The following is a 20,633-nucleotide window of genomic DNA, read 5'->3' on the forward strand; positions in this document are numbered from 1 at the left end:
TTGGATAAAGTACGTCTAGTTTATTTCATAATTTATTTACAAAAAGTCTTAGTAAATTACACTTACAGGCATCTCCACTCGAACTAAAGTAAATAATTTAAGAACTACATGTATTTAGATATCTATAGAATAGGATACTTTGGGGTCGGGGAGAAGCTGGGACCAGGGAAAGTGTTCTGTTTAACTTATTTCAAATATAATCGTTTCTAATCGTATCTCCGACGAGAATTCGAGTCGTTTTTTAAACGGCTACGCGCGTCGTGTGAAAACTAAACTTCACTTCCGCCTCTCTTTAATTCATTCTCTCTCTCACTCTCTCTTTCTTTCTCTCTCTATCTTTCTCTCACTCTCTACGAAACGAGGAAGTATACCAGTGGAAGGTGTGCGACGAGTTCGCGAATGCGTCTTTTCTTTTTTTTTTGCTTATTCTCTTCTGCAACTTTCTCTTGCACAAGAGTGGGATTTTACAATTACAGGTAAATGTACGTATTGATTGTAAGAATCATCAAAATATGTGCAAGCTGACAATCGGTATCTGTTAATTTTACAATAACGTATGCGCGCTTTGAAAAAGCATAAAATCTTGGTTATAAATATATTCCCATTAGAATCGTTTAATGGCACGATCGAGCTTAAATTTAAAAATCCTTTTTCTTTTTTTTATCCTTTTAATATATATTCGTTTCTACAATTATCGTCCAGTTTTTGTCTGCTTCTACAATGGTTGGTTTTTCATCCTCATCTTCCTGCTTCTTCTTTTCGCTTCTTTTTTTTTATTTTTTCTTCGTTATCACAACGGCATTTAATTATGTTTATAAATACGTTTATTCTCCAAAAAAAATTGCAGTTTTTTTAGTTAAATTCGCTACTTTCAACTCTCCTCTCTCTCTCTCTTTCTCTCTCTCACTCTCCTCTCTCTTCTATAAAGGAAATCATCTCGAAAAAAAGAAACGAAAGAAAATGATTTATGTTACTGAAACTGTAAAATCTCCTACTATTGAAACAACGACTGTGAAATCAGGGAGAATCGAAGCAATTATCGAAATGAATCAATTACTCAATTTCGCAAGCTGCATATTTTTTCTTTCTCTTTTCACAGACACTATCCCCACCCCTTTTTCTACCGGCACCCCCATCCTCCGTGCATACATATACACACGTACACAAGCACGCACTACACATGCACAATGCATTCCTGCATTTTCCTCTCATCTTCTCTCCCTTCTCCAAATCCGTCTCTCGATACACCAATACACATGCACATATATGCATACGTCCCAAGGTGTGCATTATATGCACGCATATGCATACACATTCGCACACGCACACACACACATGCATTTCTCGCGGGCATATATATGTAAACGCGTATCCATGTCTCTCTTCATTTTATCTCTCTTCTCAATTAGCAAACTGACGTTATGAACGTCAAGATGACGTCTAATGACGTCATTCGACTTGAAAATGACATATGTTTATCTGAGTTCTCATTCTCCCAGATAGTAAGCTTGCGTCACTAGACGTCAAAATGACGTGATTTTAACGTTTAATGACGTCAGTTTGCTACTAGGACTTTCACACACACATTCTCTCTCTCTTTCTTTTTCTCTCTCTCTCTCTCTCTCTTTCTGATTCTCAACATTATATTATATACATACATACATACATGCACGCAAATATATAACACGCACGCACACGTACGCAAATACATGACACATTCTTTCTCTTGCCTTCTCGCTCTCTTTCACGCATCCTTTCTCTCTCTCTTTCTTTCATTTCAATCAGCGGCTTTTATCACACATATCATATTATTTTCATCTTCTAGCAATGTCTTTCTTCAGTTCTAGTATCTGCCTGTGCTCCTAAAAGTCGAGACTTTTTTTGCGATCCTACAATCGCAAACGTATATTTGCGCCACCGTAGCCGTAGCACAAAAATCGAATAAGATTCAATGGAAGTGTGTGTTATCTACAAAATATCTTAATTACTCGCTAATTACAGCACAAAACATGCAAATATAAAAATTTGCATTATATTATCGTTTAATATTTATATATATAATCATCATCCGATATATATATATCGTTCCACATCCGCACCAGTTAAGGTTCGCCGATATACTTCTGGGTATATATATATATATTTTTTTGTATATATATATATATATATTTTTTTTTATTTTTTATTATGCAGTTGACCGTTGTCTCTTGTATATGAAAGTCCATTTTCTTTCCCTTTAATGCGCACGCATGTGTGTATATATACGTCGCGTTTGCGCGCATGCATGTATGTATGTGTATCTGCTATGAGTACACGGATTGTACGTGTCTGTGTGTGTGTGTTTGTGTGTGAGTGTATATATACGTGTACGCCTAGAGTACATGGATCTGAGTACATGTGTTTTCTACGTGTTTGTATATATTGTATGAGTGTATCTTTTTTCTTTCATTAACTATGAAATATCTTACACTATCGATATTATTCCAATTCACGAAGGGGAAGGTATACCGATAGGCGGAGATCGCATCTGGTATACCTACACGCTAACACCAATAATTAAACTTTCTTATTTCCTGTTTAATCGATATAAAACTACAATTGCGCTGCCATGGTTTTCATCAGCACTTTTGTTCCTTCACTCGTACGCGTCTCTCTCCCTCTCTTACTCTCTCCCTACCTCGTCTTTTTGTCAATTACATCAAGGTCTAGCGACCTCTCGCTTTTACGTTTCTGTAACGCACTCTACAGCCGTTCATGCACATGTTACCATCACAACGTCGTCGTCGACGTCGTCGTCGTAGTCGTCATCATCGTCGTGTTATATCTTGATACTCGTCGTTGTCGGCACCGTTAATAATAATATAATCGCATAGTGTCCCGACAGACGATAGAAAGTTACGTGCCCCTCGAGCACTGGAACAACACGCGGGCGACTATCGCGGCGACCTGCTGATCGAGGATCTGACTCATGACCAGGGCGAGGAGGCGAGACTCGTGCTGCAGAAGAAGGGTCCGGTTGTCCGGATGCCTGGCGAGGTTGAGCAGAGTGCCGGCCGCGCGTCGCAGCATGTCTAGGCTAGTGCCCATCGATTCGGGATTCTCGCGCAAGGCCGCGAGGCCATGCTGGTTGGCAACCCCGAGGGCACTGGACTCCGCCTGCTCGATGAACGCGACGAGCAACGCGACGGACGGCGTCTGCAGGGCGATGGTGCGCGCAACGCCGCTGTCGGCGGCCGAGAGAAAGTGTAGCAGGTTCACGCCGAATTCGCGCAGCACCTGCTCCTCGCTGCGACAGAGGAGCCTGGTCAGCACGGAACATAATTTCTGCAATCGGGAGTAGGGCGGCGTCGCCACCACCAGGTCGACGTTGCACTCGGTCACGCATAACTTGCACAGCGCCTCGAGGGCGAGTCTCTGCGGCGAGAGGGACGAGTTGAGGCCGACCGTCGGGAACGGGTCCTGTCCGTGGGCTGCTGGACATACGGCCCAGTGCAGGAGACCGTCGAGCACCGGCCGCGAGATCTCCTCCGGGTGCTGGCTCAGATCCATGTGGCCGGATATGTTGGCGGCCATTACGAGAACGTTCTCCCTCACGTGGTGCAAAAAGTCCCACCACCATTCGCTCTCGCCTTGCAGACTGCTGCACGAGTCTGCGAAGTCGGCGTCCTCCTCGCGGTCGTAATTGCGGGTCTTTTGCGCCCGCACCGGGTGCTCGTGGTGCAGCAGCAGGAGTTTGCCGAGCAGGCTGAGGAACGTAACGTTCTTCGCGAACTCGGCCTCGTTGCCCGGGATGAAGGTGAGATTCCTCAAGATCGTCGACAGGCACACGCAACGGCGGGCCAGGCTGTCCTGCGTCTCCGTCACCAGGTAGAGGCTCGCCTCGTCCCTGGAATAACTTTCGTCCTCGTAGTCGCTTATCCTCCGCCGTTTCAGCGTTCCTGCCGGATCTCTTATCTGTAATCTTGGTCCCTCCTTATCATCTCTCGCGCTTTCCAGTTCCTGCTCCTCCGTCGCCTCCGTCTTGATCTCGGCTTTGTCCAGGGTACTGTCGACGTTGCTCGTCGCAGCCGCTGCCGCTGCCGCCGTCGCTGAATCGTTCAATCCGTTTTGCGTCGGCAACGAGTCCTCGTCGTTCGATTTTGACACATCGCTGCCAAAGTGCTCGCCCATATTGTTGTTCGGCTTCGTCGTCTCGCTGTCGCAATCCTTCTTGAAGCTGTCGTTCTTCTTCTCGAACAGCGCCCTCGTGAGATCGTTCATCTCCACAGGTTCTTTCTTAATCCTCGATAACACGTCGCTCAGACTCTTCTTCTTCTTGTCTACCTGCTGCTGCTGTTTACGTTCACCGCCTTCCTTGCCAGACTGTTTGTCGCCGATCTCGCCGGACTTATAGGTAAAGTCTAGGGTCTCGTGAGCACTACCACTGACGCTGTCCGCTTTGGCTTCGTCCTTTAAATCCGTGCTGTCGACCTCCTTCTGCAATAACGGCGGTTTCTCGTCCCTCAGCAAACGAGCGAAAGGCACCGAACCCACTTCGGACTGAAAACACGTCACAATATACTTGGTCGCGTTCGCGTCGACTTGCCACGGCTCGGTCTCTGACTCGCACTCCTGGTGATCCCAAGATCTCCGAGTGTCCAGGACAAAGAGATCCTCATCCCGGGAAACGATCTTGACGGGACGACCTCTTCTCGAGAGATACGTGTAATTCGATGTCGATAACAGTTTCGTCCGGTCCTCCGCATCGATCGGGCGCGTCACCGCGCCAAGGTCCACCTCCGGACCATTCGCGGCCTGGCAATAGCGGTCGTCGTCGTTCACGCACGACTCGAACATGTCGGAGAGAGAACGCGAAAAGTGTTCCAGCAGAACGTCCAATAATCCAGGCAAGTGCGCCAACCCGAAGTAACTTACCTGCGATCGGAAAACTCGATTATATTTTGCATCTTTTATCATTCTATTAATATATATATATATATATTAATTACTTTTGTATACAAATAATTATGTACAAATAAATAAATAAAAATAAATCATTATGTAGAAATATTCCTCATTGTATATTTCATCTCTTTAATTTAAAAGAGAATAATCCATGTTTTTATTTAGAATAATTGCTTGCAGAGAGAAGACGGTACTTACAGAAGAGTCATCGAATAACAAAATGTTTAATACGTCAAGGGCCCAACAGCTTTCGGCGAGCAGGCCCGATCGTAAAGCCATCATGATACGCCAAGCTTCTATCGGTGCCACGTCAGAGCGTGCTAGTTTTCGTCGCTTGTACAAAAGAGGCGAAATAGCTTCTACACTGTCAGGAGGGAATGTCATTTCTCTCTTTGACGTCGGTTGCTGGCTGATCATGGGATTCACAAGTTGATTCTGCGTGAAACAAAATAATGCTTTATTTGGCCCAACGAGATATTTTAATTGAAAATATGAGTCTAAAATATGTTTACTGACATTTATGTTAAATCGTAGGAAATTCACGAATAACATATCGCGTTGGCAAGAGAACTGAAAGCATACCGGATGATTTCCGGGTGTCGGATACAAAGGGGACGGTTGATTCGTGTAACGGTGATCCCACGGCGGAGGCGCGTGCGCTATAGCGTTCAAAGCAGGTTGGGACGGGGACCTGTTCGTTTGTTGGGTGGACCATTGTTGACTACCGGTCATAGCACTAACCGCCGCAGCTGGTGGTGCGGCGGGGCCGACTACCACCGGTGCCTGTTGCGGCTGTGGTTGCTGCTGTTGCTGCGACGGCGATTGTGTCGGCTGACTTGGGTACTGAACCCTATTGTTGCCACTATTACTATTGTATTGATTGGTTGTATTTGGCCATCCTGTAGAAAGAGGTTGCATTTCTCTTTGTTAATCATCGATCGTGTGCTCTCGTTTATCTTTTTAGAAACTTGAAATTTCTTTCAAACAGAGATAGAAATTGTGATTTCAAGTGTCTGACCTGGATACGCTGGTCGTTGCTGATTATACTGGGGATATTGTTGGTCTTTGGCAAAATCTGGATGACGTCTAGGTTGGGTGGGTCCCGGAGGAGGCGGTGGCATGTTCTTATTAGCCGATGCGCTCGGGCTATATATTTGCGTTCCACCGGGCGCTCCGTATCCACTCTGCAATATACGAGAAACATAATTAAGACTATTGACTTTTCTCTATCTGTGCAATAAGGTTTTTTTTCAAGATTTTATCTCAAGAAATGAAACAAATTAGCTTAATAAAAGAAATACAAAAATATAACACGCTCTTGCGTACTCTTGTACGTAATGTCGTAATTATTACCGTAAACAAGTGTAACATAATATCGAACGAGTATTACTTGTTCCTGTCGATAGTAATCCTGCGGACACGAGTACGCGGACGATGCAGCCGGCGGTTGCGAGGGCGACGAAGGCTGACTGGTTACAGTCTGCTGTTGCACGGTGGCGGGATGAGCCTGCGGTCCCGATGGATAACTGTTACTCCGCGCGTTGGGAGGCGTTCCCGTAGGATAGCTAGCGGGTCCCTGCTGACTGCTAGTGTATCTGTTGTACATGTCTTGTCCAGTAGCGTTGCTCGGCGGCATGTTACCACCCGGATATCCCCTGTACACGACGAAAATAATAATAATAGATTGAATAGATTTGTTATTACGGAAGGGAAAAAAACAAGTCTTCGCATTTCTCACCTGTCAACATCCGGCACGTATGGAGGATAATGCGATCTTGGCGAGTATGGTTGACTAAATTCCCCTTGCTGAGACAGCGCGTTTGCCTGGGGCCGAATGTACTGATCTTGCGGGTAATTCTGATAGGAACCCGTGTTCTGGTAACTACCTTGTTGTATTCCTTAACAAAGTAAAGGAGAAAAATTATCATAAAGTTCATAACAATGAATGAATAAACTTTATCAACGCGTTGACCAAACTGCAAGACGTACCCTGATGAGCAGAAGGTGCGCTGCTTTGACTGGGTGGCCTAGGCGGAGGTGGCGTATATTCCGACGACGGGCCACCGGGTGTACCGCCCGCGTAACTACTCTGATAGCTTCCATAGCCATCCATGGAAGCGTTGCTCGATCCGCCAGCGGGAAAGGAGTCTTGAGAATTGGAAGAACCTGTGGCAAGGAAGAATCTCCGCGTTAGAAGACGAAACCAAAATTTTTACAATTTTTATTCTTTTACACACGACACAATTTTGAAAAAATAAAATAAATAAATAAATAAAAAATAAAATAAAAACAAGCCTTTACCCGGCGATGGTACGGAAGCAGTTCCCTTGGAGCCCTTCTTCTTCGAGCCCGCTTCGACTTGATTGATGATGGGTTGTGGATCCACTCCCCCGCGATCAAAGTGACACTCGTATGCTAGCAGATGCTTCGTATAGTGCTTACGCAATGTATAAGCAGCGCTGCTGCTCGCGCCGATACCCAGCAAGCCGGCTATATCCTTCCATGTTTTGTTTTTCGTTACCTACAGAAAAAGATTACGCACACGCGTCCTTTACTACGTTCACGAGAGAACAATTTCGTGTCGAATCTCACACACGCGCACACACACATATGGACAAAAAATATGCATGTCCAAAAGAAAAAGAAAAACATAATACAAAAGATATTGCCGATGTTCCATAGCTTAAGATATCGGTCTTAACAAAAAAAGTAATAATAAAATTAAGTTTTAAGAAATAATAATAATAATAATAAATGACATTGGTAGTAAAAACTGCTAGCAAAGTTTCTAAATACATGCAAGTTGAAAAAAAAAATAAAAACAAACCAGAAATATACAGTGTACAATCGGAAATTACCGTTATCGTTACATTTCGATATTAAAAGTTTATCTTCGCTGTGTGACTATTAGAATAATTCCATATAGCACCAAGGTTTGTAGATCAGGGTGTTTCCATATTCGACTGTTGAAGACTACTTCAAGAAAAGATATGTTTAGCTTTTTTTCTCTTTTTTCTCTTTTTTTTTTTGTTTTCTCATGACACAGAATATAGAATATAAGGGATACTAATAGCAAAAATAGAAATTATACATATATCATGCACAATTCAGCATAGATGTAAAAATGAAGCATGTTCTGAGGTGTTTCGATACTGTCTAAATATCAAATTTCAAACTTTGACACAAGTGGTTTGTCAATCAAAGCTTCATTGGATATTAGACATATATATACTTTAAAGTACTTTCCATCGAGTACTAAGAATCGAAAGTAATCGACGAAAGACACCTCAAAAATATACAATGTGCACAGAATAACAATATGTATATATATATATATAGAATGCAAAAAGACATAAAAACAATATAGAAACTATGTAAGACACCGAGGGCTAGATGGAACTACACTGCACCTTGCATACCTCCATGAAGCCCCCCCTCTCCTTCACGTAGAGGTATAGCCGAAACAGATCGAGGGGGTTCTTGGAGATGGTAGGACAACTAGTGATGGGTGTTCTTCGTTCTTCCATAAAATTGACCAGTTTATCCAGCCAGGTTCTCCGTTCTATCGAGTCGTCCATTTCGTATAACTTTGCCAGACTATCTGGCTTCTGAAAGTCGCACATCATTTTCATGTTTTTTAGTGTGTTTTATCATGAGCATGAATGAAAATGAAATTACTAACATGTAGATTTGACAAAAATATTTCGTATATATTATTGATTTTAAACTATATACTAGAATAAACAATTATTATTCTTGCAAAAGCTGCGAACGTAATCCCAATTGTAGCCATATTATCTAACATGCATAAACATAACTTTCAATAGTTGTTTATCTTTTTTTCCCCATCTCATAATTAAACACCAGTTGTTAACATATTCTTGATTACAATTAATGAAACATACTTTTAACACCAGATAAATTGATAGATTGTAACCAGAATATTAGTATTCTTAAACATTTACGAGTTATTTTTCTCTTTAATGCATGTTTAAAAAATTGGTATTTAATAAACGTATTAAAGATTAAAATTGAAAAACTAAGATAAATGGAGCGATATATGGTATGCAGCATAGTAATTTGATGCATGCAATGATTATTTAGTAAACATAATGCAGGTAATGGTGTTGTTATGCAAGTAACAGAAATGTTGGCAAAGAATTTGTAAAATGTTCAGTGCAATAAAATAAGTGTATCGATAAATACATTGTCTCAGTAAATAGTTGCGTAACAACCCTACACAACGTGAAGGGTTTTTGTAATAATCTCCTCTGTTGGAAAATATATTATATATAATTATATTATTGTAAATCACTTATTAAATTGTGCATTGTGTCATAACTTTTGTTGCAATCTTGTAAAAACAGTCAATTTATTCTGCCATTGCAATATTCTATCTGATAATAATATATTATTAAATTGTGTTAATAAAAATATTTTTTGTAAATTAAGAAGAGATACTTTAGATAAATTAAGTTTTTTCCAAATTAGAAATGTGATATAAAGAAATATAATATAAAAAAAACTTGACAAAATTGATTCCGACGTAACTAGCAATTTTATTCAATACTTTCACGACGTTTCGACCATTTGGTTGTGGTCCTTATCAAGTGAGAACTCCATCAATTAAAATGAGATTAACGCAACATAAAACCGATCTTATTTAAAATTAATAGTTAAAAGAAGAACAAGTCCCATCGCTATGATGTTTCGTCGTTAATCTCATTTTAATTGATGGAATTCGTTGACGAAACATCATAGCGATGGGACGTGTTCCTCTTTTAACTATTAATTTTAAATAAGATCGGTTTTATGTTGCGTTAATCTCATTTTAATTGATGAAATTCTCACTTGATAAGGACCGCAACCAAATGGTCAAAACGTCGTGAAAGTATTGAATAAAATTGCTAATTATGTCGAAATCAATTTTGCCAAGTTTATTTTTCACCACTAGCGTCCAATATTAATTTTGATTAATTATATAAAAAACTCTAAGTTTTATAATATATACTTTTACATTTAAATACTTTCAACTTTTGGACATTGGGATATTTGTAGATTAATATGATGGTATATAATATGTGCCAAGCAAGAGAAATTTTAGTACAGGATAAAAATGCCTAAAGCGTGGAGCGCAAAAGGGGAATGGCATTTCGACAATGTAACAAATATTTAGTGAAAAAACAATAACCTTAGATCTGTACGGGTCTTGAGGCACATGACTGTTAAATACCTGTAAAATATTAAAATATTGAAGATTCATTCGTATATTTGACCTTTATCTGAGGTCTAGATACACAGTCAGCTGCTTATTTAGTACATTAGAGTATGTACTACATATGTGTGATTGTGCGTCATACGTACAGGACTAGCAGGAGTACGCGGCCAACCAGGACTGTTCATGTCATATTCCTCGTGAATAGAATTGATGCTCGCAGCACCAGGTGACGGGACTGTACTTTGTGGTGTCGCGGGATGGCTGTGGTATCCTCCCATCATCTCCTTCCGCACTTTTGGCGTAAAAGTTGGATCTTCACCGGAAGCTGTGTACATATAATACATTTATGATTATACTCGGATTATACAATGAACAAAATTTTACAAAGTTTAAAAAAAAGATAAAGATGAAATCTATAAAATTAGAAATGATACTAACCGGCTGATGCATTGGATAACGTTGATTGTTGTGAGCCTTCGTCTAGAGATGTGCCATCTGGACCTGTCGTTATTACAGATGTCACAGTACCGCTCGAAGTAGATATGACATTTATAGCTGACGTACCTACATATAAATTATACAATTTGGCTACTTGCTATTTTGTACGAAAAAATGATGTAATAAAGATTAACACGATATTCTCGCTTACCTGAAGCGGTCGTGGTTATACCGCTGTCGTTGGAAGTCTCAGCCGTGAGATCTGCAGAATTGTGGCTGATTGGTGTCGGCGCTGACGCGGGATGCGAGTTTGGTGTGGTACTGGGTGGCGGCATAGGACTGCCCTCGTGATTGAGCGGCGGGGTAGCCGCTGGAGTGTGCAAATGCGGTACCGCCGAGCTGGTAGGCGGTGGTGGCTGGTTGCTAGGTATGTGATTGGGAGACGGTGGTGGTGGGCCCATGGAACTCGCTGGCGGTCCCATATTACCGATGACGGGCACACCTGGAGCACCTGGCGGTACCATCGCGGTCGTACCACCGGTGCCATAAACCTGCGGCGGTCCTGGACTCGGTGGCATTCCTGGCGGTACACTATTGAAGCCCATTTTATGCTGCAAAACGATACAGAGATGTTAGCTTTAATCGACAACGATATAAATATAAAGACATTACTGTTGTTAATTATTAATTAAAAATCGGCTTACCGTGTACGGTGGATATTGTACCAAATTATTGGGTCTGTTGGGAGGCTGATACTGATTGTTGGGTGGCGGTTGTGAGTTTGCAGGTGTCGGATATCCCTGTGGAAACTGCATGTGAGGACGCGGAGGTGGATACGTGGATTGCGCGTGATAAGGAGTGACCCCAGGTTGACCCGCTGCTGTTCCGCCAGTTGCATAGCCCATCCCACCACCCATTGGACTGATCCCACCGAGAGTCGTCGAACCGGGTCCCGGTTGCACTACGCCAGGACCAGTATTGTTCATCTTGTAGCTATGCATGTGTGGCGATGGACCCAATGGTTGTTGATACGCTCCTGAAATCAATGACAATTATATTTATTATTTCTGATTTTTGTAACAGAGACTGTCTACACATGAGATAATTAATAAATGAATATCTCAGAAACAAGGTAATTTTCACAAGAAGAAATGATAAATGCAAGAGAAAAAGTAGAAAATCATACCTTGAGTAGTCATGGGAGAATGACTCATGCGTGGTGCTGGTCCACTACCATCCGACTGGCTACTCGACGGACGTGGAGGCATCTGAACGTTTTGTTGGCCTGTGCAGTCATGAATAAATTTTTAGGTAAATACTCTTTGTGATACACGTATATAACATAGGAAGAAAAAGAGAAGAACGTCATTTTTTATAAAATAACTTTTACATAATATCCAAGTAATTCTTTTTTCTTTTTGATATTATTCTAGTGAAGAATACTAAGATAATTTACTGAGATACATAAAATATGCTACACAGGACATTCCGATAGAAGCAGTGAAATATTACTCCATGACAAAAATTGATTCTTAAATTTCATGACAGAATGCATATAGTGAAAATGAGAAAAGTCTACAACACTGAAATATTCTGCGTAGCATAATATTTGAAGTTACAAATTTTATCACTAAGTACAAATGCGAGTGAAAAGAGAGACAGACGTAAAAAAGACCGACCAACAGCAGGGGACATCGAGCGAGAACCTGTGGATCCTGTAGGCGACGGGGTAGGTCTCATCCCCTGAGAATTTGGTGTCCCTGGGCAAGCTGGTCCATTCGAACTGTCGTTACTATTCTGTCCTGATAATTCCTGCAATTCAAATTCAATCTTGTAACAACAATTTGTGACGAAAGGAAGAGAAACAGAAGAAGTATTAAATAGTGATAATATTAATAGAAAATGATGTGAAAAATATAAACCGTGGAAATAAAATGTAGCCAATTTAAGTAAGAATTGCATCTTATCTAATTCTAATTGTATTTAGTTTAACAAGCACTGCTTAAACTTTCTCCTATGTATTTATGTATGATAACAAGTTTACGCAGCAGATATAATTTATGAAAATACAGTTTTTATCCCACAATTATCCCATATATTTGCACATCAACGTGTGATTATCTCTACGTTCATATCTTACACTCTAATATTCTGTGAATATCATGGTTTTTAAACTAGGTCAGTCTTTTGCAACACATATTTGCCTTGTGTAAAACTATCGCAAGAATCCATTCGCACAACACTGCTGTACACAGTACGCATAAGAACACAAGAAGCACTTTTGACGACAAACAGATTACAATTCCAGTCTAGATCTAAAAATGTGAATCACACAGAGAGGAGATCCACAAAGCTAAACCCTGGATTCCTCGACAATGAAACAAGAAATGCTGATGAGGAGTCGAATCAGCCTCATTGTCATCCTATATCTAGACAGCAGCAGCTTTGTCCGACGCCTTCGGTGACGTCGCGACGTTTGCGCTCCGCCTGTTGGAACGATATTCTACGTGTCGGGTGTTTCTAGTGTTTGAAAATCAATCGGCGGCGATATCAGGACGAGGACGAGGACTGCAAGAGGGAATAAGCGGCGATGTCGCCCATGATATTCGCGCGCGCGGCGTTCAATGTTGCTGTCAGCCCGTCGTGTCCTCGACGACGATGATCGTCGTCGTCACGATGGCACGCGGCGTCGTTCTCGGAACACGAAACAGACAACACACGTACGCACACACACACGCACCGTGTATATCCCCGGTTGAAATCGCGTATGCATGTGCCCGCGTGTATACGCACTTTCGTACAGATCGTCCGTCACACAAGGAGCACCGCTGCTGTACGTGTGTGTGTGTGTGTGTGTGTGTGAATACGCGCTCGCGCGCGCTAAGCGTGTGTGCGTGTGCGTGAGAAGGGGTAGGAGAAAGAGAGTGGAACAGGGACGAGGATAGACGTGGAGAACCCGAGGGAGAAAGAGAGAGAGAGAGAAATGGATGGATTAGACGGGAAGAAGGGATGGAGAGAAGAGAATGAAAGAAAATTTCAGGCACATCATTACACCTACCAGGCCGCGTAGAGTTGGTCCGTGGCGATTAAACACTTCCTCGGGCGCACGAGCGAACGTACGGTACATAGGCCGTCCGGTACAAGGACTCTCGGCATGACGCGAGAGATCGAAGGAGAGGCGTTACCCGGCTCTCCACTTAAAGCACGACGAGTGGCAACCGAGAGAGAGAGAGAAAGAGAGAGAGAGAGAGAGAGAGAAGGAGCGAGCAAGAAAGAGAAGCGGAAACGTATTTTGCTCCGTTTTACCAAGTTGCGCTTTCACATGTTTGTCAAACTGCGTGGAGTTATGTACGCGGACAAAAACAAAGAGAGAGAGAAAAAAAAAATATATATATATATATATGTAGAAGAAAGATGGAAAAATATTTCTTTTTCCTTCTTTTTCTTGCGAAAATGATTTATCGCCCCAGTGCGCGGCTGGCGTACCGATCAAACATGATATTCTTCAGGTTTGTGACTCGGCCACTATCGTCGTCGCCTTTCCGTGTCTCCTCGAGCGTCGCATGTTGTGTGTCAATAATTTCTGCCAAGGAGTACGAACTGTCACGGGACCGGAGCTCGATGGTAGCAAACTCGAGACAACGAGGACAGACAGACGGACGGACACGTAGGAAGTTTACGTAGTGGAATCAAATATTCGTCAACGTCGTCGTCGTCGCTCGTATATATATATATAAATATATATATATATATTCTGCGTGATATCGCGTGTGCGTACAAACACGCGTCAAACAGGTTATAATCCGGAGCCACGACGAGGAGAGACTTGGTTACGGAAAGCTGCGCGGAAGTCTTTTGACGTGTACGAGAGAGTCCTCGGAGCGAAACGTTCGTCGCGTTTTCCTCCTCTCGGCGAGAGAAGGAGTATTCCTCTGTATCGGGGTCGTCCCCGAGGCTTCGGTTTACAGATTTCGCGTCTAGCTGCCTCGTCGAGCTGGCTTCTTGTTGGAGGGCGTTCTTTCTTTCGTGGCGCGGCAAGCGCTCGGCCAATCTCGGCCAACTTCGGACCGCTCCGAGACCGTATGCCAGCGAATCGTTCCCAAAAGCCCGACTGTCTCGGGAACTCTATCCAAGTCGATATTCTCATATATATATATATACATATACATATATACACTTGTACATATATATAAATGAACAGTTTGCTGTTATCTAAATCAAATTATATAGATGATCATCTAGATGACATTTTTTTCACGTCATCTTGTCTTCATAGAAATAATTTTTGCATTTTTTATTCCGCATTTTATCTTCCATCTATTTTTTATTCTATTATCTTTAGATAATGAAAATGTATATTATCTGGATCTTAGATGAAAAAGTGTCATCTTTACTAAATTATCTTGAATAATTTAGATAATTTGCTTTAGAGTTATAGCATAGAAAAATATCTGGAAGTTATATCTTAGATCGCTGTATAATTTGACCTTTTATCCAGATGTATTTAAATTCAAAATCATCTTCATCTTATTCAAGATGAATTTACATATATTTTCATCTCATCTTTATCTCGATCATTTTTAAATTCCCCAATTTTCTCTGTGAAAAAATTGTCGAAAGCTGCAATACATTTTTCAATGTTTTCACCCATCTTTAAAACATTTTTCGACCCATGTTTATAGAAACTTTTTCCTTATTTCGACCCCTAGAATACCTTAAAAATCTGACATAGTTTTCGAAACACCCTGTATAGGTGTGGATTTTCTTTATTCTCGTACTTTTGCCCTAAATTTGTTCCGAAACAAATTCCTTTTTCGCAATTTTCCCTCCAGCGCGACGGAGATATCGCGAACGACGTGAAGTTGTCAACTTCGTCGTAGCTCCGAATTCATCGAATGCACGGTACATAGATCGCCTCGTGTCGAATATAGGAGCGTTCACACAAGCGTACGCGATGTACGTGCAGGCGCGTGCACACAGGCGCGCGACGCTCGCTTGTGGCGGCAAGCGGTTCGGCGAGCTTCGTGCGACTTCGGCACTTTTCGATCGGCGAATTCGTGTGCCCCAGTAAAGCCTGAACATCGAGGGATTCGTGTCTATATGCTATCTCGTCGTGTTCTATGCAAAATAAACGTTTTTCCATATTCTACCTGCGAAATCTTCGCGCGAAAATGGAAAATATACAATGTCATTCGTGTAAATTGGAGTATCGATAAAGATACGAATAAAATGCAGCAAATTTCGAAGCGAAATATAAGATACAGAGATATTGAAATATCTATTTCCGGGAAAAAGGTAACATTTCCAGCTAAATATATGTATAGTTATTATTTTAGAGTCTTGAAATGTATATATAAAATGGCAATCTCTCTTAACATAATTCGTATAGATTTTTAACGCTAAAAATATGAAAATATAGGTCGTTACGTAGAGAAAGTATACTAATTTTTTATGATACAATAAGTAAAAAGCTATTGTTATTCCGATTGGTCCAAATAAATGAAACAATTCTTCCATCCCCGATAAATTTTTTTCCCTATGTTTTTAAATCACAGAATAGCTTTTTCAAATAATTTTCAACAATAACATAGAATTTCATCAGCAATTTAAGCGAAAACAAAATTTAAAAATGATTTAAATCTCCCCGCGATATTTTTGCCTGGTTATTTTCCACCTGATTTTCAAAAATTACATACGTAATAAGAAATTTTAAGGGCGTATTTTAGGAATCAAAATAAGAAAAAAAGTTCCTATAAACAATAGATCCAAAAGTGAAAATTAGCACCCCTCAAAATCGGATCAAAATGTCAAAATCACATAAAAATAAATGGAAATAACTCGAAGAGAAAGCATTTTTGGAGCCACGCTTATAGGAACTATTCTCTTATTTTGAGTGCTCTATTTAAAATACGCCCTTAAAAAACACCCTGTATATACATATCTGTAATAAATATTTGTACGAGAGAACCGCTTAAAAGGGAGCTCGCGCGAAAATTGATCCCGATTGGGACATCTCGAATTGAATTTGAAATGCGAACCGAAAACATTTTGATTCATGCACAATTCCATTGTCACAAAAGTCGCGGCATCCACACGCGGAGTGTTTACGTTATCGGATGACTAAAGTTAATCCGTTCGATACGCGGGGCTGAACTTCAGCGATATGTAACGTGTGTGCGTGTTGGAAAGAGGTTCCGATCGCTATCTCTCTCTCTCTCTCTCTCTTCGGGTTGGGTGGTCGAGATGTGCGTGAATGAAAACGTAAATAATGCGGGGGCGCTTGGAGGGAGAAAAAGAAAGAGCGAGAGAAAACATATATTTCTCTCGGTGCGAGAGAGCGCAAATCGCTCTCGGTTACGTAACATTACATTTTTATCTGCCAGTCGGCGTAATGTTATTATCCCGTCAACTGCGACAATAACTGAATCCTCAAGGTTCATTCAACTCCGTTTATTGAGAGAGAGAGAGGTAGCGATGTGTATCAAGAGGTGATATATCGACAAGGCGATAATAAATTTCGTTACATTTAGTTTGACAGATTCTTATCTCGAATGATGTATGAAATGTTTTCTTTTTTACATTTTATTGTTTTACTCCGGGGAGATTGAACTTGAAGTCGAGATATTGAAGCAAGGCGGCTCCGCGGTATGTGGTATATCGGCCACGATTTCACTTCGTGGCCAAGATCACCTGTAGCAGACTAAATACCATGTGTTCCCATCAGACCATGTTTACATTGTGGATCGTCTGCTACTATACTACTTGCTTTGCACGGATTAGTTTTGCGCGCAGTGTTTGCTGTTATCCAAATAAAATTAAATAGCAGGGTGTATACTCAAATCTTATAAATAAATTCCAGGATTTTCCAGGTACTTTTGTTCAAAATTCCAAGTGAAATTTATAAGTACCTATTTAAAAGAATTTTAAACACAATTTTAAATTAAGTATATCATTGTTATACGTAATTTTTTAACATAATACAATATTATATTTTATAATAAAGTATATTTTAATATACTTTATATAAACCTAATAAATTTTAGATTCTTTAAAGATATATTTGAAAATAAAATCAAAGGGGTAATTTTTTTTTTAAATTCCCCGAGTTCAAAATAAATTCCATGAGTAACCCATGATTTTTTGAGGTAAAAAAAATTCCCTGAATTCCATCAGGTTTTCCACGTTTTTCCAGAGAGTATACACCCTGCCTGTACAGATGATCAATTAGATAAAATTTTGGCGTCATCTTATTTTTATATAGATAATAAAAATATGTATTTATGCAATTTCATATGAAAAAAGGTGTTTTTCACGACATCATCAGATAATTTAGTTTAGAGTCATATAGGACATAAAAATACCTAATTGGTAGAATTTAAAGGGATGCTGACTAGATCTGTTTTATTTATACAAATCTTATTTACACTTAACTCTTTATTGGATTTACAGAATAAAAAATTCTTTACTAGAATTCATAATAACAAATCTGCACTATTATATATGTATATAAAAAGAAACCAAGAAAGTTCAACAATTACAGTTTTCTTATTGCAATTATTTAGCTTCCTTGTGTTTTTTTATATACACATCATTCTGTATAGCCAATAAAGAGTTAAATGAAAATAATATTTATCCATAAAACAGACCTAGATATTATCTGGAAGTTATCTAGACGAATCGCCATATAATTTTATCCTGGATCTATATAAGATCTTCTTCATCTAAGACGAATTTCCATATTTTCATCTCTTATTTATCTATTTAATTTGCAAAAATCATCTAAGCACAGCAATGTTTGTGTGGCACCACTTCGCAGCTCGATGCAACATTGACGTTTATTGACCGTATACCACATACCGTGACCGTGCATAAAGTATCCACCGTTTACGGCCATCGTTATTTTTCCTCAAGTACGATCTTTAAAATTTTAAGCTTCCGTCCCTTCCTTTTTGCCATCTTAATTCCGCGCGCGACTTGAATCCCCCGACTTGAAAGAGGAGAAACAAAGGGCGAGATTTTCCAATGGAAAAGGATAATTTCCCGAGAGCCCCTATAACATTGTCCCCCGCAAGTTTTTCCATTCGAACGAAAATTTAGGAAGAGAATTAAATACCTATACAATATTTTGACTCTTTTCCCCTAAAAATACCTTAATTTAGATTCCCCAACAGCACGCATATCCCGAAGACGTTCAGAAAACATCCTGAGGATGTTCGAGTGTCCTCTGGATATTCTCTGAATATCTTTTTCAAACATGTGCTATTAGGGTTATAAAATTTGAATCTCTGGCTCGATATAATAAATATATTATTTTCCATTATTATTGCAGATAGAACAAGCTGGATCAGGTCGCTAAAGGAACATGGCGGGGCACCTAGAGCGCATGTACTCCGCGAACGATTCGTGCGGTAAACTTAAAGATCGCGAGAGCACTCCCTGGTCGGGGTCGACGATGTCCTCCGATCCCTCTGGGAATTTCGCGTGAATATTATTTCGAGAAAGAGTTGAGCGTCTCCGGAGGCGCTCTCGCGGACGGGGCTTCCTGGCGTCCGCGAAAATCCACCATCCGGGGGTAGGGAGAAAGCGTAAAACGATATCCCCCTGCAATAATACTCGTTTCCCTTTTCGTATATATCCTTCCATGATATATCCCGAGTACGTAGGTACGTACACATTTCGATTACTACGTTCGAACGCGCCTGGAAACCGCGTCGTGGGAGCGAAAGCAAGAAGTTCGATAGCGTGTCGCAGAGTGACAGTCGCATGATCCGGCGAACCGAATATAGCCGAGCGCGACGCAAAACGTCACGTCGTTCAGCGGGAGAAAGGGTGGGGGGAGGGAGGGGGATTACCCCGCTGTCGTCGCTCTCGACCAATCGCGTTCGCCCTCGCGCGGGCTCCCGCTGCCACCCTCCTTCTCCTCACGCGCCCGACGCGCGGTTCTTACGCTTACCCGCCCATGTAAACCCGCGCGCCCGAAGTGGGGTGGGAGGGAGGGGAAAACCCGGAGAGGGAGGGGAAGTCGCTAATATCTGGGGCTCCGGCGGCCGCGCAACTCGCGCCCTAATCGAACTCTACGAGTTCCCCTCCCGCCGTTCCTCTTCGCACCTATCCATCCCCACCCTTAGAACGTGCGCTCTTCCTCCCCTCAAGCTCTTCCGCTCTCCTTGCTCGTCCGCTACCTCCCACGTCTCTTCACCCCCTCGTCACGTCCTAATCCTCGCACACTACTACCGCGAGATGCGCGAGAGAGGCCTCCCTTTCGCTCACTCTCGCTTGCTCTTTTCGTCGGGAAAATATACTTGACCGAGTAGACCATGTCAAATGATATTTTGGAAGAAACGCAGAATTGTTGCCTCTGCCCCGAGAGCTAGAAACCCCCAAACCTCGTCGTCGACGTCGGATCCCGCCATTATAAATTCCGCCGCGAGGAATCGGCGTCCTTACGTTTAATAGACGATGCTTACGCTCGCACACATACAAGTACACGTATACACGCACACAGATACACGCCGTATTAAACTTCGACCGGTTATCGGTATAGAATAATTTTTGCGACAGAAGAATAGAATAGATTCAAATCGGTCTCTCTCTCCCTCTCTGTGTGTGTGTGTGTGTGTGTGTGACGCGATGTCATTCTTGTCACGATGGGGATTATGCAATTGCCGGCAAAAACTTGTTTGCCACGTTCCCGGTACTTTAAGCTCTTTTATTGCACGCGTATTTGAACCTTGAGAAAGAGGCGCTTTAAATGCGGTGTCGATGGCACTTGATAATTTTTTTGGCCGTTCAAATATAATTATTTAAAAAATATATATATATGTGTGATTGTACACAAAAACTCACCCCAGAGTCAATTCCTTGAGTATTTGGTGTCGTAGCTCGCTGTTGCAAATTGTGGAAAGCCTAAAAAAAAAAAGTATCACGTTGTAAATCCATTTTTAGATGATATTTTTAGATTATGAAAATATTATAAAGATATAATATATTCTTTATATTTTGCAGTCATGCTCTTTTTTGTAATTTCAAAATA

At 41.2% G+C, this 20,633-nt stretch overlaps 1 protein-coding gene across 3 annotated transcripts in view; it reads right to left on the reverse strand.

Annotated features, from left to right (window-relative positions):
- The window catches only part of osa (trithorax group protein osa), a 23,087-nt gene continuing 2,454 nt past the window's right edge, over positions 1-20,633 (reverse strand). The window contains exons 4-20 of one of the 3 annotated variants that reach the window (XM_029312751.2): positions 20,447-20,506; positions 12,280-12,412; positions 11,787-11,885; positions 11,305-11,636; positions 10,812-11,211; positions 10,601-10,726; positions 10,309-10,487; positions 10,136-10,177; positions 8,355-8,552; positions 7,246-7,465; positions 6,934-7,110; positions 6,683-6,842; positions 6,335-6,599; positions 5,963-6,128; positions 5,527-5,843; positions 5,143-5,379; positions 1-4,914 (exon numbers count right to left, since the gene is read on the reverse strand). In XM_029312751.2, the coding sequence (XP_029168584.1) occupies positions 2,896-4,914; positions 5,143-5,379; positions 5,527-5,843; positions 5,963-6,128; positions 6,335-6,599; positions 6,683-6,842; positions 6,934-7,110; positions 7,246-7,465; positions 8,355-8,552; positions 10,136-10,177; positions 10,309-10,487; positions 10,601-10,726; positions 10,812-11,211; positions 11,305-11,636; positions 11,787-11,885; positions 12,280-12,412; positions 20,447-20,506 (5,130 nt within the window). In that variant the 3' untranslated portion in view covers positions 1-2,895. Of the gene's footprint in view, positions 4,915-5,142; positions 5,380-5,526; positions 5,844-5,962; positions 6,129-6,334; positions 6,600-6,682; positions 6,843-6,933; positions 7,111-7,245; positions 7,466-8,354; positions 8,553-10,135; positions 10,178-10,308; positions 10,488-10,600; positions 10,727-10,811; positions 11,212-11,304; positions 11,637-11,786; positions 11,886-12,264; positions 12,413-20,446; positions 20,507-20,633 lie in introns of all 3 variants that reach the window. The other 2 variants (XM_029312750.2, XM_029312749.2) reach the window with 2 other exon arrangements.

Source organism: Nylanderia fulva, unplaced genomic scaffold (assembly GCF_048542155.1).
Source record: "Nylanderia fulva isolate GAGA-0341 unplaced genomic scaffold, ASM4854215v1 Scaffold48, whole genome shotgun sequence".
Classification (NCBI taxonomy): Eukaryota; Metazoa; Arthropoda; class Insecta; order Hymenoptera; family Formicidae; genus Nylanderia; species Nylanderia fulva.